The sequence below is a fragment of the Cydia pomonella genome, chromosome 8, assembly GCF_033807575.1.
Source record: "Cydia pomonella isolate Wapato2018A chromosome 8, ilCydPomo1, whole genome shotgun sequence".
In the NCBI taxonomy this organism is placed as follows: domain Eukaryota; kingdom Metazoa; phylum Arthropoda; class Insecta; order Lepidoptera; family Tortricidae; genus Cydia; species Cydia pomonella.
Window position 1 is genome coordinate 3705142 of NC_084710.1, and position 17751 is coordinate 3722892.

Genomic DNA, 17751 nt, shown 5'->3' on the forward strand with positions numbered 1-17751 from the left:
ATTTAAAGCCGTTTTTAGGGTAAAAGTTGAATTTTAGGGCAACGTTTGGTTAATATAGAATGTATTACAACAAGCATTTCAAAAAATTGGAAACAACCCTATTTCTCGGAGCAATGCTGACCCGAACGGAGTCGAGAATGACCGTGGTGCCCCTGGTCGTATAACCACTCACTTTCAATTCTATTTGCCCATTATATATTTAATATGCCTAGTGGAAATAGTATTGAACGAAATACACGAAATCGAGCGGTCGAAATAATCGAAATTCAAAAATCGGTCCCTAGATCCACTCGGCCACCACCGCTTGTGTAAGTAATAATAAAAAAATAAATTATTGGAATTTTCCTTAAAAGTGGTACTGGTTTCTAATTACAGAGTCCAGAAATCCAGTACCTACCTACATTGTATGACCAAACAATGAGATATTATATATTGATTCTAAGAAATTATGGCTTCGGCTTGAGAAAATAGTTTCTAATTTCACCGCACTTGACCCACGCATCGTATATGCATATTTATTTATTGTAATAGATCTTCTATTCCGTATTCAATAATATTGATATTACTAAAATCCCTATGTGAAACTGAAAACCGTTAATGGAGATCAAAGCCTTATTCTTATTTTAAAATAGGATACAATAACTACATCAAAACTTCTGTAAGACACAGTTAAACGACGATAGTCAGCCTCGGTTCGCCAACGTGTGATCTCGTTGAAGCTTCTCGTAATGGAGCGAAACATGTCGAGCCGAGCAATCTTCGACTTAAAAATTAATGAGTTTTAATTATTTGATAGGATGTAATTCAACACGGGTACGGTGTTTACTCTTTATTGTATTTACAAATAACACAGTAGTTAATTAGATGAAATGACAAGCGGTCTTATCGCTGAAAAGCTATCTCTTCCAGACGACCACATTAAATATTAAGATAGTTTATTTTCCAAATAGGCATGTTATAATGCGCTTATGAACGTCAAATAAATCTACACCGGCTCTAACCCTACACCTCTGACCTGAGAAGATTTAAATCCCTCCTAAATTACCCTCCTACAATTTAGGAGTGAATCAATTTTCTACAAGAAAGTATCTACTGTATGTTATTTTATATCATAATGTGATTTTCAGTGTTTAGTTTAAAAATATAATATAATGTTATAATATGTATGTTAATTTTAAGGTATTTATTTATGGGCCTAAAATTATAACTAATTTTTTTTTTAATTCCATATTAATTTTAATTGTATTTTTTTATGCATGTTAGTTATAAAATGTAATGTTTTGAAAAGGTGTGTTCCGCCTAGTTCCTTGCAGGTCCATAATGGGATACCCTCCTCCAATTGAAGGGGGATTTAAATCTTCTCGGGTCAGAGGTGTAGGGTTAGAGCCGGTGTAGCTTTATTTGACGTTCATAAGCGCATTGTAATACGCTTACTTGAATAATAAACTATTCTGTATGTTAGTTAATGTGGGTTAAATCTTGGAAGCTAAATTTGACCCACTTGCCGATTTCCGATTGAGCTGAAATTTTGCATACGTATGAAAAACGAATGACAATGCAATATTATGATGACATGAAGCTGATCTGATGATGGAGACAGGAGCTGGCTGGGAATTCTGTGACAAAACACAAACTAATTGTATTTGGGGTTGTTAAAATTGTCCCATTGAGTATTCGTTGTCTGTGGAAAGAAAGGTACAGTCAGTGATAAAATTGTCTCCTATAGTCTGTCAAGCAAAGTCTGTCAGTAGCAATGTAAAGCAAACTGAAGTATGGCAACACTCACAGAGCAGTATTGCGCTAAGAAAAGCAGCAATGTACATCGAACCGAAACATATTTTTTTCCGCTGAGCGCGCTCTTCGTACGTCAACTAAAATTGCCGCTCGCGGTTTATTGAAGCATTTGGAAATTGTTATTATTATGAGAGGGACAATTTAAACTGGAGTAAAAACGATGTCAATCAATATGATAAACGAGATCAAAAAATACCTATTTGCAAACGGACTATGCTGGAGAAAATAATGTTTGAATCAAGTCATTGCTTCCGCAGGTAGCTGGATTTTAATATATTATCAGATTTCTCGGTTGGAATTCAATATTAAAGATATATCACGATAAAATGCAATACAAATGCTCCTTTATGCAACCTTCAAAAGCTAATTAGACATATTTAGGTAGGTACAATCGAAAAATATATCAATAGATTGAATTAAAATAAAGGTTTGTATGCTTAGTAAAAGGTGGACGCAAAAGGCGAACGCTCGCATTCTTAACCTTTGGTATGCTTAGGAGCAGATCTGCTACATATATATTCAACTTAAACATGAAGATGTCATAGCTAAATAAATGTAAAGGTTAAGGCATTTGCACTTGAGTACTTTTTACCAAACGAGCTGTTAGTAGGTACCTATACTACTGAATTTAACTAGAATAAAACAATCCATTGTTTTATATAGGTAAATATTAAAACCTAGGTAAGTAACCCCTGAGCCATCACTGGCAGCGGTAGCCCTGGTAGGGTATCACTGTAACTATTCTTGTCACAATTGCAGGGCTTATTAAATATCAAATATCTGGACTATTTACATCATTTTGATATGGTTTTATTCTGTTTTAGCAAACTTAGAAGACAAATAGGGAGCAAAGAGAACATGAGCACCACGGTAGAAAGCTGTTTTTAACATCAGTTCAGAAACTGAAGAAGCCCAAAGAAAATAATTATGCCACTTGTTAATTGTAAATTAGTGTATTTCTCTTGAACAATGTCACATTCACATACCAGTGTAATTTTGAAATGGTTTTACAATATATTTATATAAATATACAGATTAAAAATAAATAAAACACAACTGCAGATATTTTGGTGTTCATTTAATTTCAAGGCAATTAAGATACGGGTCACTTTAGCTTACTTACACTTAATTCAGGCCATTCATTGAAAAAATATCATTAAGTTACCAATGTTACTGGTCCACTCCAACCAAGCATCAGAATACTTTGTACCTAGTCACTTATTGCATCTTAAGCATAAAACAGATCTGTTTGAAAATTTGTAATTTCAAGTTTAAAGTTTCCATTCCAAGTTTCAAAATGTATTCTTATAGTAGTAGTTACACATAAAACTTAGTCTAAAGCAATTTGCCTAATTTATAGTACAGAGATATTCCAATATCTCTGAGACCACTCTTACATGCTAGCTTGGTAAGGTTTTGCTCACACTACTGTTTTTATACAGGCTAAAAATGTTAGATATTTACATGTATTGGCTAGATCATATTTTATATGTAGATATTTAAAAAAGTCATTTAGATATCAGGAGAATGCTGTTAAGAAATTTTATTAACTTTCACATTAGTCTATTCAAGACTTGTCAGGAACTGACACAATTTCAGGTACTCAAAATATTAATAAAAGATACCTTGACAATGGAAACTTAACAACTTCCACTCATGTGAGTAATATGGAGTTATATTGTTTCTGGATAAAAGAAGGTATGATTTAAATGTTAAAATATTTTTCTAAAATTATGCACACTGAATAAATTATTTTAATTTATTGAACAAACAGGTAAAGCGACTTAAAACTTCTTTTAAATAGGTACATACCGACTTCAGAAAGTATAAACTAGGATTTTCCATAGGTATACATGTGCAATAGCTGAGTGCATGAAACAAATCAGCCTAAATAATATATTTTCGTGATGATTAACAAACGGACAACTTTTACAATAATAATCTAAACTATTGTCCCAATTTTTTTAGTTTTTTTAATTAACAAGTTTATTTTTCGTCTTGTTTGCGTTGTACACGTATGTACGTAAACCGCCGTAGGTAAGTTTTGTATGAAGAGAAACTTTTACGAACGCCTTATATTGGGCGAGTTTTAATCCTGCAACAAACATATGGAAGTATTAGGTTGATGTTGCGAAAGAAAGTAGGTATAATCAAGGTTCTTAAACGTCTTAAGATTGTTTAAAAAAGTTACCTTTGAAAATATTTGAGGACTTCGTCTGTTGATATTGGGAACAATCGAATCAGTTGCGGTTTCGAGGGCACAATTCGTGGTCTTATTGGATATATTTAGGCATACGTTTTATCTTTATTTAAGCCTTTTAACCCTGAAACAGAAAAAACTGCACATTATCTTAAAAATTCTCCGGGATCTTGAAGTAATTATCATAACCTCAAAATTTTCTAATGGTTAAGATCAACGAGCATGATTTTACTTACATTGTAGGCATCTTGACTTTGCTTATGGTCATGCACAATATTATTTAATATATTGATATTTATTTTAATGCTGGGAGCAGAAATTTCTCTTGAATTAGCACCGATTCGGAATGTAAACAAACAAGATGGACGATCCACATTCTACAGATAAAACACAGATTACACGCGATTTTGGAATTATTCGAACACAGTGTTGCTAGCCCGCGATTTTTCAAATTTGCCGCGTTTTTCTACTGACAAGATTTGCTTGACCAACTATAAAAATTAAATTTAAACACATTACTTAAATATTTAAATATCCGAATACGCCTCGGTACGTCGGTTTCGCAACGCATTACGCATTCGCGCATTTAACGGCAACGGATATTTCGCTCATAATTTTGATTATTTACGCCTTTCTGAAATTTATACAATCTTCACTTTCAATCTTTGTTAAATGTGTGGATATTATGTTCAAATGTTATGCAGACGTTAATAACGATTGAGATATAGTGTTTGTTTGCGTTACAATAAGTAATATAGATACCTACATATTTTATCTAGGTATAGTTACATAGGACTGATCTTAGGTATAAGGAGGCTGAATTTTGCACCAGAACGTCAAGTTTTTCAAATTTAGAGCAGCCCAATCCGAGCATATCCAGCAAAAAAATCCTTATTTTTGAACTTCGTGCCTTAACAAATTGGGCCGCACTGCTACAGTAGGCGCTCGATAATCCGGCACCCGATTTTTTCTCTCTATGCCGGATTGTCGGAACTGCCGGAATATCGAATTTGTATGGAAGTAAAAGCTTGTCATTTTGTCAAAGCGACGCTGCGAAACAAGAAAAAGCAAAACAAACACGTGGCTTCGCTACTAAGGTTAGGCCCGGACTGCCGAGCGAGAGAAACTACTCGAACCCGCTCAGTAGTCCGGCGTTCAGCTGTGTAAAATGCCGGATTATAGAGCGGGCTACCTGAGTCCCAAAATGCCTACTGACTACTGAGCGTGCCGGATTGGCGAGCGCCGGATTATCGAGCGCCTACTGTATTTTTAAGATTCCGTGTCCAAAGGGTAAAACGGGAGCCTATTACTAAGACTCCGCTGTCTGTCCGTCTGTCACCAGGCTGTATCTCATTAACTGTGATAGGTAGTTAGACAGTTGAAATTTTCAGAGATGAATTATTTCTGTTGCTACTATAACAACAAATACTAAAAAGTACGGAACCCTCGGAGGGCGAGTTCGACTCGCACTTGGCCGGTTTATTTTTATTTTTTTGTTTTAATTTATCTCAGTTTTTGATTGGTGGATGTAGTTGTAGATGTAGTGTAGGTACAGGGACGTCCAGCCGGAAACAGGGCGGCTACCGGGAAAATCGAAATTCGTCAATTGCGGGCATTTTTTACGTGTTAGTGAGAGTAAAAGAGAAAGATCCCCGCAATTTGCGCATTTCGGTTTTCGCGGTAGGCCCCCAGAGGGCCTACCGTGAAACACGTTCAACGTGTTGCCTCCCTGTCACACTTACGTACGAACTAATAAGTGCGACAGAGTGGCAACACGTCGAACGTGGTTCGCGGTAGGCCTTCAGGTGGGCTGTCGATCGCATGCGTGTTGATTGGTGGATATAGAGTTCCCTATTCTGTAACATTCATTTTTATCCTAAATTTCGACCAAAATAAGGAGCTCTTGAAACCTACCAATTTTTACATACCATTACATACGGCACAATCATAAAGAGATGAAATGGGGGAGGGGCCAGGGGGCCTACCGCGAAAACCGAAATTCGCAAATTGCGGGGATCTTTCTCTTTTACTCTCACTAAGACGTAACCCTTTACGACCGGTTCGATATAATTCTGCAAATTACTTTTAAAAAATCCTGCCCGCAAGTAAATTGTCTTTTCGAGCTCAGACCTATTCCGATCGAATCTGCAGACATTAGCGACACGTTTCAGTACTAAATACCGCAGGTCAGTAGGATTAGTCCGTCGCGAGACTGCTTTGAAGATGGTGGCATTTTTTGATGGGAGTAGTGGCACACGTAAGTTCTTAATTTTGTATAATTTTGGTATCAAACTTGTTATTTAATACTTAATTATTACAGTAAAAGAGTTATGTGTGTTTATTTATCACAAATTAGAGTAACAATAAGTTATTAAGGGGAAACTACATGCTCCTAAAAAAGAAGTGCACGAATTTGTGGGTTCGGCCGTAGCCCGTAAATCGATGGTCATAACTATTTGCAAGTTTTTGTCTATCCGGCTTCTGCGCAGAAAATCAAATCAAAAGAAATAGTCATATGTTTGATAGTTTTATAATACTTTTCGTTTTGTAATGTTAGATTTGTGTTTTTTTTTTAAGCGTCCATTAAGAGGCAAAAAATTCCTTGAAATTTTGTGCAATAATGATACGAGTATATCACATATTGAGGAATTATACGATGACCTCGAAGAATTCCCTTATTCGCTTTTTGAATGAATTGAAAACGAAATCAAAGAATCAACGACGAATACGATGAGATGTACCTAAAGAGAGTCTGCTGATGGTGACAGACCCAGTGTCACTAGTTAGGAGGAAAGAACAAATATGTTTTCCTACTGTCTAACTGCTCGGGAACGATCAGCATTAAAGTTGTCAAGAGATGGGAGATAAAGATTCGGTCATACGTGTATGTTACAGCTTCAGAAAAAGTTATGAACTAATAAACCCATGGGAGGCGTTGATATACCTTTTTTTAAACAAGGAGATGGACACTGAAACTAAATTCTTTCTTTCTTTTTACATGTGAATGAATCAATATTCATTTTATGGATATTCGCTTGATTGTGATGCCATAGGCCGTCCTAGGTGCGAAATACTGGATTTACTCGATTTTCGCTTCAAAATCTTAGAAATGTTGGTTAAACCACCACGAAAACGACGTAGTGAAGCATGTCTGAGGCGTCTGAGTGATGTTTCAGATGATGCTTCAATTTGACGATACCAAATCTCCAAGAGCCCGCCAATTTCAGACTGCTTCAGCAGGGCTATTACTTGTTGTATTAAATGCAACGTGTTCGTTACACGTCAAATAATTTTTTCAAGCATTTCCTTTAGATGTAGTTGAATTGAGAGTACTTTACAATTGTTGATTATTGTTTTTAATCATTCTTTAATCGTTAAGATGTTGATTCTTAAAGAAAATTGTGATAATTATGCTAAATTGAATACTGATTACTTCATATGCTATGCATGTGCAGCATACACACGCATTGTTCTGTAAAATGTTGCGTTTTAGTCATATTATTTTACAAAATTCAATGAGTTTGCACGTTCGTGCATTTCCAGATAGTTCCTGAACGTCACTTTCGTGCACGCGATTTTTTTTATGATAAAGGACACTAGGATTTTTTTAAACATTTTATACGCGTATTTTATAACAATTAAAAACGGTTCACATGCATTTTTTATGAATCTTTGCAAAATATTTTTCCCGGCCGTAAAGGGGTAATTAGAGTGACAGAGAAAAATGCCCGAAATTGACGAATTTCGATTATCCCGGTAGCCGCTCAGATGTCCGAACGAGTTGCACTTATGGAACTTTCAGTAGGAGTCACAGCTCACAGCCTATTTTTTTTTCTTTGCCACCTTAAATTTTATATTAGTAGAGTTTATAGTGGGCAACAAATAAGCCGATCAAATTACGTAGGTTGTTTTTGGTATGTTGTCAGGAATGTTAAAACGTGTTTTTAATTTAATCGCATTGCATATGTTCTGTCCCTCACGGGCGCACGCGGTATAGCATATCTATAGGATCCTACTAAATGTTTGTTTGTCAAATATGACAATAAAAACTACAAAATGGCCATGAAACCTTTTAGGGATGATACAGACAGACAGACATGATGAAAATATGAGAGTTACTTTTAGTAGTAGTAGTAGTAAAACTAAAATAAGAAAAACAGAACTGGAAAAATTACACATCATTAGTACGTATACAAAGGCAAACGTATCCCTTTCAGGGCTCTCTTCCAGTTAACCTTCACCATTCACCATTGCCATTGGTACCCTATATAAACTCTGGCAAACCCATTTTGTCAGTAGAAAAAGGTGACAAAATTAAAAATGTAGGCGCCAAGAGTTGACCTATGTTCCCATAGAAAATTTGAATTTCGCAAATGGCCTGCCCAACTATAATACAAAATACAAACAAAACTCAACTATAGTTTAGCCCAACGGCTGCAGTACGGTCGCATTTTTATCACTTATGACTATGCCTGTCAAGTCCTAACAAGTAAATGCGAAAGTGACAAGCATAGTGACAAGTGATAAATATGCGACCGCAGGGCTGTCTCATTTCAAGCACAGTTAGAGAGAATCATACTATCTTTGTCTTACGCTAGTACTAGCATCCAAAAGAAAGAGATGAGTATATCTAGTATTTACTGACTGACAAGTTGTGATTGCCAGACCAGACTATTTAACGTCAAAACTAATGACAAGTTTAACCAAGTGAAAAACGCCAATGCCAACGCAATGTTTGTTTTGTTTCGATATTCTAACTTTGAAACTTATTTCTTTTCATAAGAAATTTAAGAAACTAAAACGCAATAAAATCACGGTAACATATATTAAAAATTGCATAATAATCAAGTATAAGATAAGGCCTAAATGCCCCACGGTGCGTAGTGATAAGAAAAAATAAACAATAACGTTCGTCACATCATGGTCACATCATTATGTTTATCAGTGGCGTTTAACAATCAAAGCTTAATTAGAATTGCTGATAAGATGAGTTGCTTGAATAATTCCGAGTCAGTCATAGCTAAGACATCGACTTTTTACAGCCATGGCGAGTTTAGCGACAAAAAACTTCGTTTTACTGACAAGATTTGCTAAAACTGTGTCCAATGGGTCAAAACGGCTATCCTCACATTTTATTTACTATCCTGACAATGAAAAACCGGTCGAAGGTAAGTTATTTGTTCTAATGAAAAATATTATTTTAGGTTATTCACTTGTTTACTTTAAAATTAACTTATGTTGTGGAGGATGTTTGTGTATTTTTAAAATGCCATATGTTAATCACTTGTAATTTTTATTGCGAAAATTATTAAGAAATGTACTTAGTTATTAATATTTTGTTCTTTAAAATAAAAGTGGTAAGATTTAATATCCATACTTGAAAGGGTAAGCAGTCATTTTAGTCACAGAGTATTTTAGTCTAAGTTATTTATCATGGGAAAAAAGCCATATGCTCTAATATTGATTAACACAAATTTGATTTTAGTTGCTAACTTTTATAGAAATAAATAGGTTTTTATCATCATTTTACTTTGCAAATGAGAAATAATATTTATTATTTGGTGTTTTGCTGTAGGTGAGACGGCAAAAATGAACATGATGCATGCCATTAATAATGCCATGGACATCACACTGAAGCAGGACTCCTCGGCTGTATTGTTTGGGGAGGATGTGGGCTTCGGTGGAGTTTTCCGCTGTGCACTTGGCTTACAGGTAATTTATAGAAACTTCTTTTCATCCTTAACTATTGTAAAAATACATAGCAATTATGGCAATATACCATTTTTGTCAAGGGTTGGTACCACCTAGTGCAGCTATTATGTGTATATTGCTGTACTAAAATACACTTTAACATGGAAAATGTAAGTAATTACTCTACACAAAAGTAGTGGAACAGACTGTGTCAAACAAATCTACCATTCTCTAATAGCTTGACAAAAAGAGGTACATTTCTAAAGCCCGGCCAGAATGATATGATCATTGTCAAGAGGGCACTGTTATTCCGATGTATAGGGTGACTGTTCAGTTTAGGATGAAAAATTTACTTTTTTTTTCCATAAATGGCTTTTACTCCTCACTAATTTTAGCAAGGTGGATTCTGCCAATGTCGAGGTGTGGACTTTTGACTTATGTGAGCAGAGAATGTTCGGTTTAATTTTGGTTCGGTAAAATTTACTTACAATTAAATTCCGCAATATGACACCTGATCATATATTACATGTAGGACAATTATTGTGACAGAACTGCCAGATACTTTTGAACTATATGGTCACTTTAGAGATATATCTGCTTGGAAATGTATTCCAAGGTGGCATATACTTTTTTCTTGTTATTTTGTCTGCTACTATTGATGCTGACTGTCCTAAAATGTTTATTTTACTGCATCAATTTGTCTGACTAACCTGTCTATTTACAAAAGCAGGATGGGTAGTTAATTGGTTAAACTAATTTTGGTCCCTGAGATATAACAGCCTATTTTTGGATATTTTAAGGAGAAATATGGCAAGGATCGCGTGTTCAACACCCCACTATGTGAGCAGGGTATTGCAGGATTTGGAATAGGGCTCGCCACAGCCGGGGCCACTGCCATAGCAGAGATACAATTTGCTGACTACATCTTTCCCGCTTTTGATCAGGTAAATGCAATATCATACTGACTCTTTTAATATCTAACAGAATTTTGCAAAATTTACGAGTTAAATTGCTGCTAAAACTTAAAATGTATTTTTGTTTAATATTAATTGCTTAATTTGCCAAAATTTATCCTTGTGCTTTTTACCTTTACAGCATCTTTTCTATCAATGTTCAGTCAAGTGCAAAAATATGTATCGACAGAATCGTCTCATAAATATGGTACTACGCTCTTATAACACTGGAATAAAATGCTATGGGACATATTTTTGAGTAAGATGTGTACACCCATATTTTTACACTTGACTGTTCCTTGCCTACATTTATAAGCCCTAGTTTCGAAATTACAGGTAAAGTACAGATAGTCTTTATATCACTAAAAATACAGGTGAATTCAAACATTTTCTCTGCGTATAATGGATTTCTTTATCGAAGTGTTTTTGAGTGAACGGAACCTATCACACGTTAGCACACCAGTTCGTCCAATCGTCCGCTCCCTGACACTCCTCAATATTTTTTTTTTTTTTGCACCTGACTGTGACTTGTTTGCTAACAAAAATCATCACCTTTTTAAATATTTTTTTACGTTCTTGTGAATCAACATCAACTTATTAATTATTCTTATATTTATCGTATAATTTTATTACCTAGCTTATACTACTTAACTTTCCAGCGCATTGGCGCCCCTTAGCTGTTATGCTGTAAAATTGTATTTCAATAAATATCAATATTAAGACTACAATATGGGGTTCTTTCAAATTCTAGTTATAGGTTCCTAAAATGTCGGTAACGCGTACGTGACACCTTTCGGTTACAGGCTCACTATCAGACTTGTCGTATACATGCTTATTGCCATCAACACCTAAACTAGTATTTTGGTTTTGCCCATTTTGTTTTGTGTCAATGTATTTAGTGACGTGTATTATTGACATAGCCTTATATGTTTTTTCTCTATATTTCAGCTAGTAAACGAAGCAGCTAAATACCGCTACCGCTCGGGAGGCCAGTTTGAGTGCGGAGGGCTGACGGTGCGCGCGCCGTGCGCCGCAGTGGGGCACGGCGGCCTGTACCACTCGCAGAGCCCTGAGGCATTTTTCGCGCACGCTGCTGGACTAAGGGTCAGTAATGATAAGTTTTTTGTCTAAAATTACATTTTTGGTACAAGCTTTTATTCCTGACTGTACGATGGTGCTGGGTTCGAATCCCGGTAAGGACATTTATTTGTGTGAGAAACATATTTGTTCCTGAGTCATGGGTATTTTCTGTAAATATAAGTATGTATGTATGTATGTATGTATATACTTTATTGTACATAGAAATAAAAACACGAAAAACACAGTAGTAGTAGTAGTATGTATTTATACTACTTATCTATACATGGTGTTACATGAGGAAACTGAAAGATTTTGACAGTGTATCACATTTAGAGACTAAAATGTCATATACTTTTCTGGATTTCGCCTAGTTTCAGAGTTAATACCAATGTAAAAAGAAACATCTTCTTCTCGTAACCTAGTGCAAAACACCTTTTTGATCGCGATGATGCCATTATGGGGGGTAGTCTAAAATATCCTTATTGATAGATGTCAAAAAGTGACAAGTCCTTTGCAAGAACTAGTTTTTACAAAAAAAATCGTAAAAAAATATTTTCAGTGCCAGTTTTACCATAACATTAACTTTTTATGTACAAATATGTTCAAAATTTGAAAAAAAAAATTACTGATACTCATAACTTTTTTTCGTTCTTTTGGCCTCAGAAGTACGTGGTTAAAATCTTTCGGGTTCCTCGTGAGCACCGTAAGCATGTATGTAGCGTCGCCTAGTAACCATAGTACCAGCTTTTCTTAGTTTGGGGCTAGGTTAATCTGTGAAAGATGTTCCCTAGTAAATATTTATCTATTTGGAAACTTATTTTAGTCAATCAAACATATAATTGTTTTATACCTAAGTACTCACAGGAGACTCGAAGAGAAAAACTCATCATCGTCCTCGCGTTGTCCCGGCATTTTGCCCCTGCTCATAGGAGCCTGGGGTTCGCTTGGCAACAAATCCCGAGAATTGGCATAGGCACTAGATTTCCAAAAGCGACTGTCATCTGACCTTTCAACCCAGAGGGTAAATTTGGCCTTATTGAGATAAGTCCAGTTTTCTCACGATGTTTTCCTTCACCGAAAAGCGACTTGTAAGTATCAAATGGTATTTAGTACATAAGTTCCGAAAAAGTCATTGGTACGAGCCCGGGCTTGAACTTGAACCCGCGTCCTCTGGATTGCAAATCGCACGTTTTTATCAGCGCTTCTATCGTAGAGAAAAAATATTCTTAGGAATTGTCTATTAAATTCAAACATAGCACTAAACCACATTAAAATACTATTGCACAACACCATAACAAAATCAATTGACAAAAGTTTTTTAAGGACACTGACAGATGATAAAAAAGTCAAGTCAAATGTCAGAAATTTTTCTCACGATTTAAATGATTATTCGGTCTATCCTCAGGTTCTATCAAAAGGAATAAAGAGATAACATATTTAAAGTTTTTAAAGCCTGATCAATAATATCTGATCACGCGCCATATTGCGGAATTTCTTCGGAACTAAATGTTTCATACTAAACTGAACTGTCATGAGAATAACAGCGCCCTCTTGACAATGATCATATATTTCTGGTGGGGTTTTAGTATGTTCAGAAAATGTGCCTATTTTTTTTTATAAAATTTGGCTGGTATGAAGAATACCTCATTCAGGGTGGATTAAATACGATATCCTAATTTGGCAAAAAAAATGTACCTACTTAATTTTTCGCCGTATTACGAAAATACCATCCGTTACGATATCCTAATTTGGGACAAAAAATTGTACCTATTTATTTTTTCGCCGTATTACGAAAATACCATCCGTTTTCTTAATTGATCGTGTAAAGAATAGAGAACTATCCATTATGGTTGCATTTTTATCACTTGTCACTATGCTTGTCACTTTCGCACTTACATACTTGATAGAACGGGACAGCCATAGTGACAAGTGATAAAAATGCGACCGTGCTACAGCCACAGATCAAAATATAAGGAATAAAAATGAATAATTGACCCAAATGACAGATTGGCCCAAATTATGTATTTAGAAAAAATAAAAAAGTATAATGTTATCAGTCGTATAGTATAGTAATCTACCTAGCTTAACAGTATTTTAATATGTATAAGAAGTAAACTTTTATCTAGGTTGTAGTCCCCCGCGGCCCCATCGCGGCCAAAGGCTTGCTATTGTCCTGCCTGCGCTCGCGCGACCCCTGCGTGTTCCTGGAGCCCAAGATCCTGTACCGCTCCGCTACGGAGGACGTGCCCGTGGAAGACTACACTTTACCGCTAGGACAGGCCCAGCTCCTGAGAGAAGGTAGGTATCTTATAGGTACCATTAGCGCATATAGAGGCTTGAGTCTTGAGACACCTAAAATGACAGTTCCACGGGCCAGAAGAGCATCTAATATATATAATTAAACTGTAATTTTTAAGACCTCTCATCTCATACTTAAAATTGCATGACTCGCTAACGTAGTCTCTTGATAAGTCATGGTAGCCTGGTACTTTTGGAAGACAAAAAATCCTGTTTTATGTTTGTATGTGACCGCAACGATGGTGGCAAACAAGTGCATGGTTAATCTAATAATAAGCGATCATTGTAACCTATGGAAGTGGATTTCAATCTTCACAAGTGCGTCGCCAAAGCTCAATTGAAGGTACGTAACAGATTGTCCTTCACTGCTATGTTATAGCGGTGAATAAGTTATTATTTATCTAATGACTAATGAATGAATAAGCTGTTACTGTACTCTATGGAACTCTTGTCTTAAGTGTGTCACATGCAATTTGTCAAGACTCAACTGCAAGGTACTAGAGCGTACTCCCATCTTAAAGGCCGGCAACGCACTTACAACCCCTCTGGTGTTGCAGGTGTCCATGGGCGGCGGTAATCGCTTACCATTAGGTGATCCGTCTGCTCGTTTGCCTCCTCTATCATAAAAAAAAAAGTTGGAACAAATCCTTCACAGCCCGCCTGCGTTCCCACGACCCCTGCATGTTCCTGGAACCCAAGATTCTGTACCGCTCCGCTACTAAAAATGTGCTGGCTAACTATACTTTACCGCTAGGGCAGGCTCAGCTGCTTAGAGAAGGCAGGCCTTTCTGATGTAGTCATATAGTCTGGGAAACCGATTTGTTGGTGTATTCTCATTTTCCCGAATTAAGATTGAGGGAGGGTGGCTGAGATACGAGTCATACTATTACAGTGAGACCCTAAGGATAATTTGATAAACTATATAATCTTTGTTTTAACATTTGGAAACATTTACACCTGTAAATAATTTTAGATTATTTTTTTGTATCTGTTTGTGTTTTTTTTTTAATTATATTATTTTTATTTTTTTTTGGTATTCGACATTAAGAGACCTTATTCCCCCTCCCTCCCCTAAACGTGTAATGCAATTAATGGATGACCCCTTGTTACTATCGATTCAGAAACGGTCAAAAAATTTTCAGTGTTAGGTGTCAATTGTCACCACGGTGAAATAGTCCTCAGATGGCAGTCGATGGTAAAAGTTGAGAAGAAAATAATTTAAAATATTTAAATTTATTTCAGGTTCAGAAGTGACCCTCATAGGCTGGGGCACGCAAGTGCACGTGCTGCTGGAGGTGGCCGATGCAGCTCGCGACCAGCTCGGCGCGAGCTGCGACGTCATCGATCTGCAGTCCATCCTGCCCTGGGACCAGGACACCGTCTGCAACGTTAGTGCCATAGAACTAAAGCATTTTCTTAGCCTATGTGTGTGTCCCGCTGCTGGGCAAAGGCCTTTCTGGTTCTCCATAACTCCCGATTTTGTGCTTCCTACGGCCAGTTGTAAAGGAAGGTGTCAAAATCTGGGCCTGCCCACCCTCGGGTCTCTACCGCTGTCCACTTGGTGTTTATGTGAGCCCACCTATCCGGATGCATGCGCTAGACGTGGCCGGCTCGGTCCCATTTGAGTCTGGCGGTTTTTTAGGGTTCCGTACCCAAAGGGTAAAACGGGACCCTATTACTAACACTCCGCTGTCCGTTCGTCCGTCTATCACCAGGCTGTATCTCATGAACCGTGATAGCTAGACAGATGAAATTTTCACAGATAATGTATTTCTGTTGCCGCTATAACAACAAATACTAAAAGTACGGAACTCTCGGTGGGCGAGTCCGACTCGCACTTGCACGGTTTTCTCTCTTATTGGCCCAACACTTTAATCTGGAAAGCGTCTCTTCTTTAATATTTAATTTTATACAAGCCGTCTCTCGGATAGCGCCTAGCGACATCTATCGTAAGAGCACTTACACACTGAAGTCTCAAATAATATTTAAAAAATTCGATAAGTTATTAATTAGGGAACAAATGCATGTGTGCATAAAAAGAATCTCCTTTTTACAAGCTTTTATTTAACTTGGCCTATTAGTATGTACTCGTAAGTTATTTGGCGCGGGTATCTAGGAAGCTAAATTTGACCCACTTCCAGATTTCCGATGGAGCTCAAAATTTGCATACTTATGTAAGTCGGGTTATAATGCAATGTTATAGTACCATCGAACTTATCTGATGATTGAGAGTATTGAGACGATGATGACGATTGGTTGGTGATATTATTATGTTTTTGTTTGTAGTCGGTGAAGAAGACTGGCCGTTGCCTGATATCTCACGAGGCGCCTCTTACTTCAGGTTTCGGCGCCGAATTAGCTGCCACCATACAGGTAAATTATAACCATATCCCACTTAGTACAGTCAAGTGTAAAAATATGGGTGTACACATCTTACTCAAGAATATGTCCCATAGCATCTTATTCCAGTGTAATAACAGCGTAGTACCATATTTATGAGACGATTCTCTCGATACATATTTTTGCAGCTGACTGTACTAGGTAGGTATACCCCATTTCATATACCACGGCGGGACTCCACTTGAAATTACACAAAGAGAACCATAATGTGCTGTTCTAAGTCAGCGTGTGATGGTATTACTTACGGGCAAAAATTTCAAGTTTTGGATTTTTTTGTTGTTTGTGTACTAATACTGTTCTACATACCAAATTTCAGCTTCCTAAGGGTTTTGATGATCCCCGATCATCAGTGAGTGAGGTAGTCAGTGACGAAATCGGGGTTTTTTAGATATGAATAAAATCGAAAATATGAGAGCTATGCAATTGAAATTTTTTATGCTTAATAAGTCCACTATGGACATCATATCCCGAGAATTTTGTTTATCTGGTATAATCCAAACACAACATATGAGGGTTAAAAAAACGACAGTGCGCTTTGAGAAAAGGTAGGTATTGCGTTTCGCTTTGCTCGTGCCCTCAGATCCGACAGTCAAATCTGCACGTTTACAACTACGTATTGGCTAGTGTACTTTTAAAGTAGCTTTTATAGTTGACATGAAAAGAAAACGTAATATTTCAGAAGGAATGCTTCCTGCACCTGGAGGCGCCCGTGTCCCGCGCGGCGGGCTGGGACGCGCCCTTCCCGCACGCCTTCGAGGCGCTGCACCTGCCCGACAAGTGGAGGTGCTTCGGTGCCCTTAAGCAATTGCTAGATTACTGACCTGCCAACAAAAATATTAACCCTTGCATCATCCCACTGACCCGAGGTTAACCTTAACCGGTTAACTCGGTGTCGAATTGTATTGGTAACCATGGTAACTCCGGGTTTAACCGGTTAACCCCGGGTTAATGGCACGGTGCAAGTGGCCCTTATCCAGCCCGACAGTTCAAAAATAACAATTGAGTATCAGTCTTATTGGTCTTACTCATTGGGAATAGAACACAAGTTTGAAGTGCCGTATGTGGGAAATATATCTCCCTCAGGCTGGGAAAAAGTTAGCTTGTGAAAGTTCCTTACATTCCAGTGCCTTGGGAGCGGGTTGTTGAATATAAGTCGTTTTAATTTTATAAGGATCATTCTGTTGTACAAATGTGTTTTTTTTTTATAAATATATGTATATTTGATCGTTTACATGTTTTTTTTTACCTACATAAACAACTTGTAGTGTTCTTACAATACGAGTATATGTTTTATATCTTATTTTTGGTTGTATCATTAAAATCCATCCATCCAAT

At 36.8% G+C, this 17751-nt stretch overlaps 1 protein-coding gene and 1 long non-coding RNA gene across 3 annotated transcripts; both read left to right on the plus strand.

Moving 5' to 3' along the window:
* The first annotated feature begins 1725 nt into the window (after positions 1–1725).
* On the plus strand, positions 1726–3554 carry LOC133520397 (uncharacterized). Its single transcript, XR_009799754.1, has 2 exons — positions 1726–2051; positions 2619–3554. It is a non-coding gene; the product is annotated as an uncharacterized LOC133520397 (long non-coding RNA).
* Positions 3555–8673: 5119 nt separating this feature from the next.
* On the plus strand, positions 8674–17645 carry LOC133520399 (2-oxoisovalerate dehydrogenase subunit beta, mitochondrial). 2 transcript variants are annotated; one of them, XM_061854790.1, is made up of 9 exons: positions 8674–8810; positions 9037–9162; positions 9570–9706; positions 10486–10629; positions 11587–11742; positions 13845–14016; positions 15259–15404; positions 16303–16389; positions 17096–17645. In XM_061854790.1, exons 2-9 carry the CDS (start codon positions 9039–9041, stop codon positions 17234–17236), a joined length of 1107 nt encoding a protein of 368 aa, XP_061710774.1. In that variant the 5' UTR covers positions 8674–8810; positions 9037–9038; the 3' UTR covers positions 17237–17645. The 2 variants fall into 2 exon arrangements, with proteins under 2 accessions (XP_061710774.1, XP_061710773.1); XM_061854789.1 differs by having other exon boundaries at positions 8703–8870.
* Positions 17646–17751: the final 106 nt, after the last annotated feature.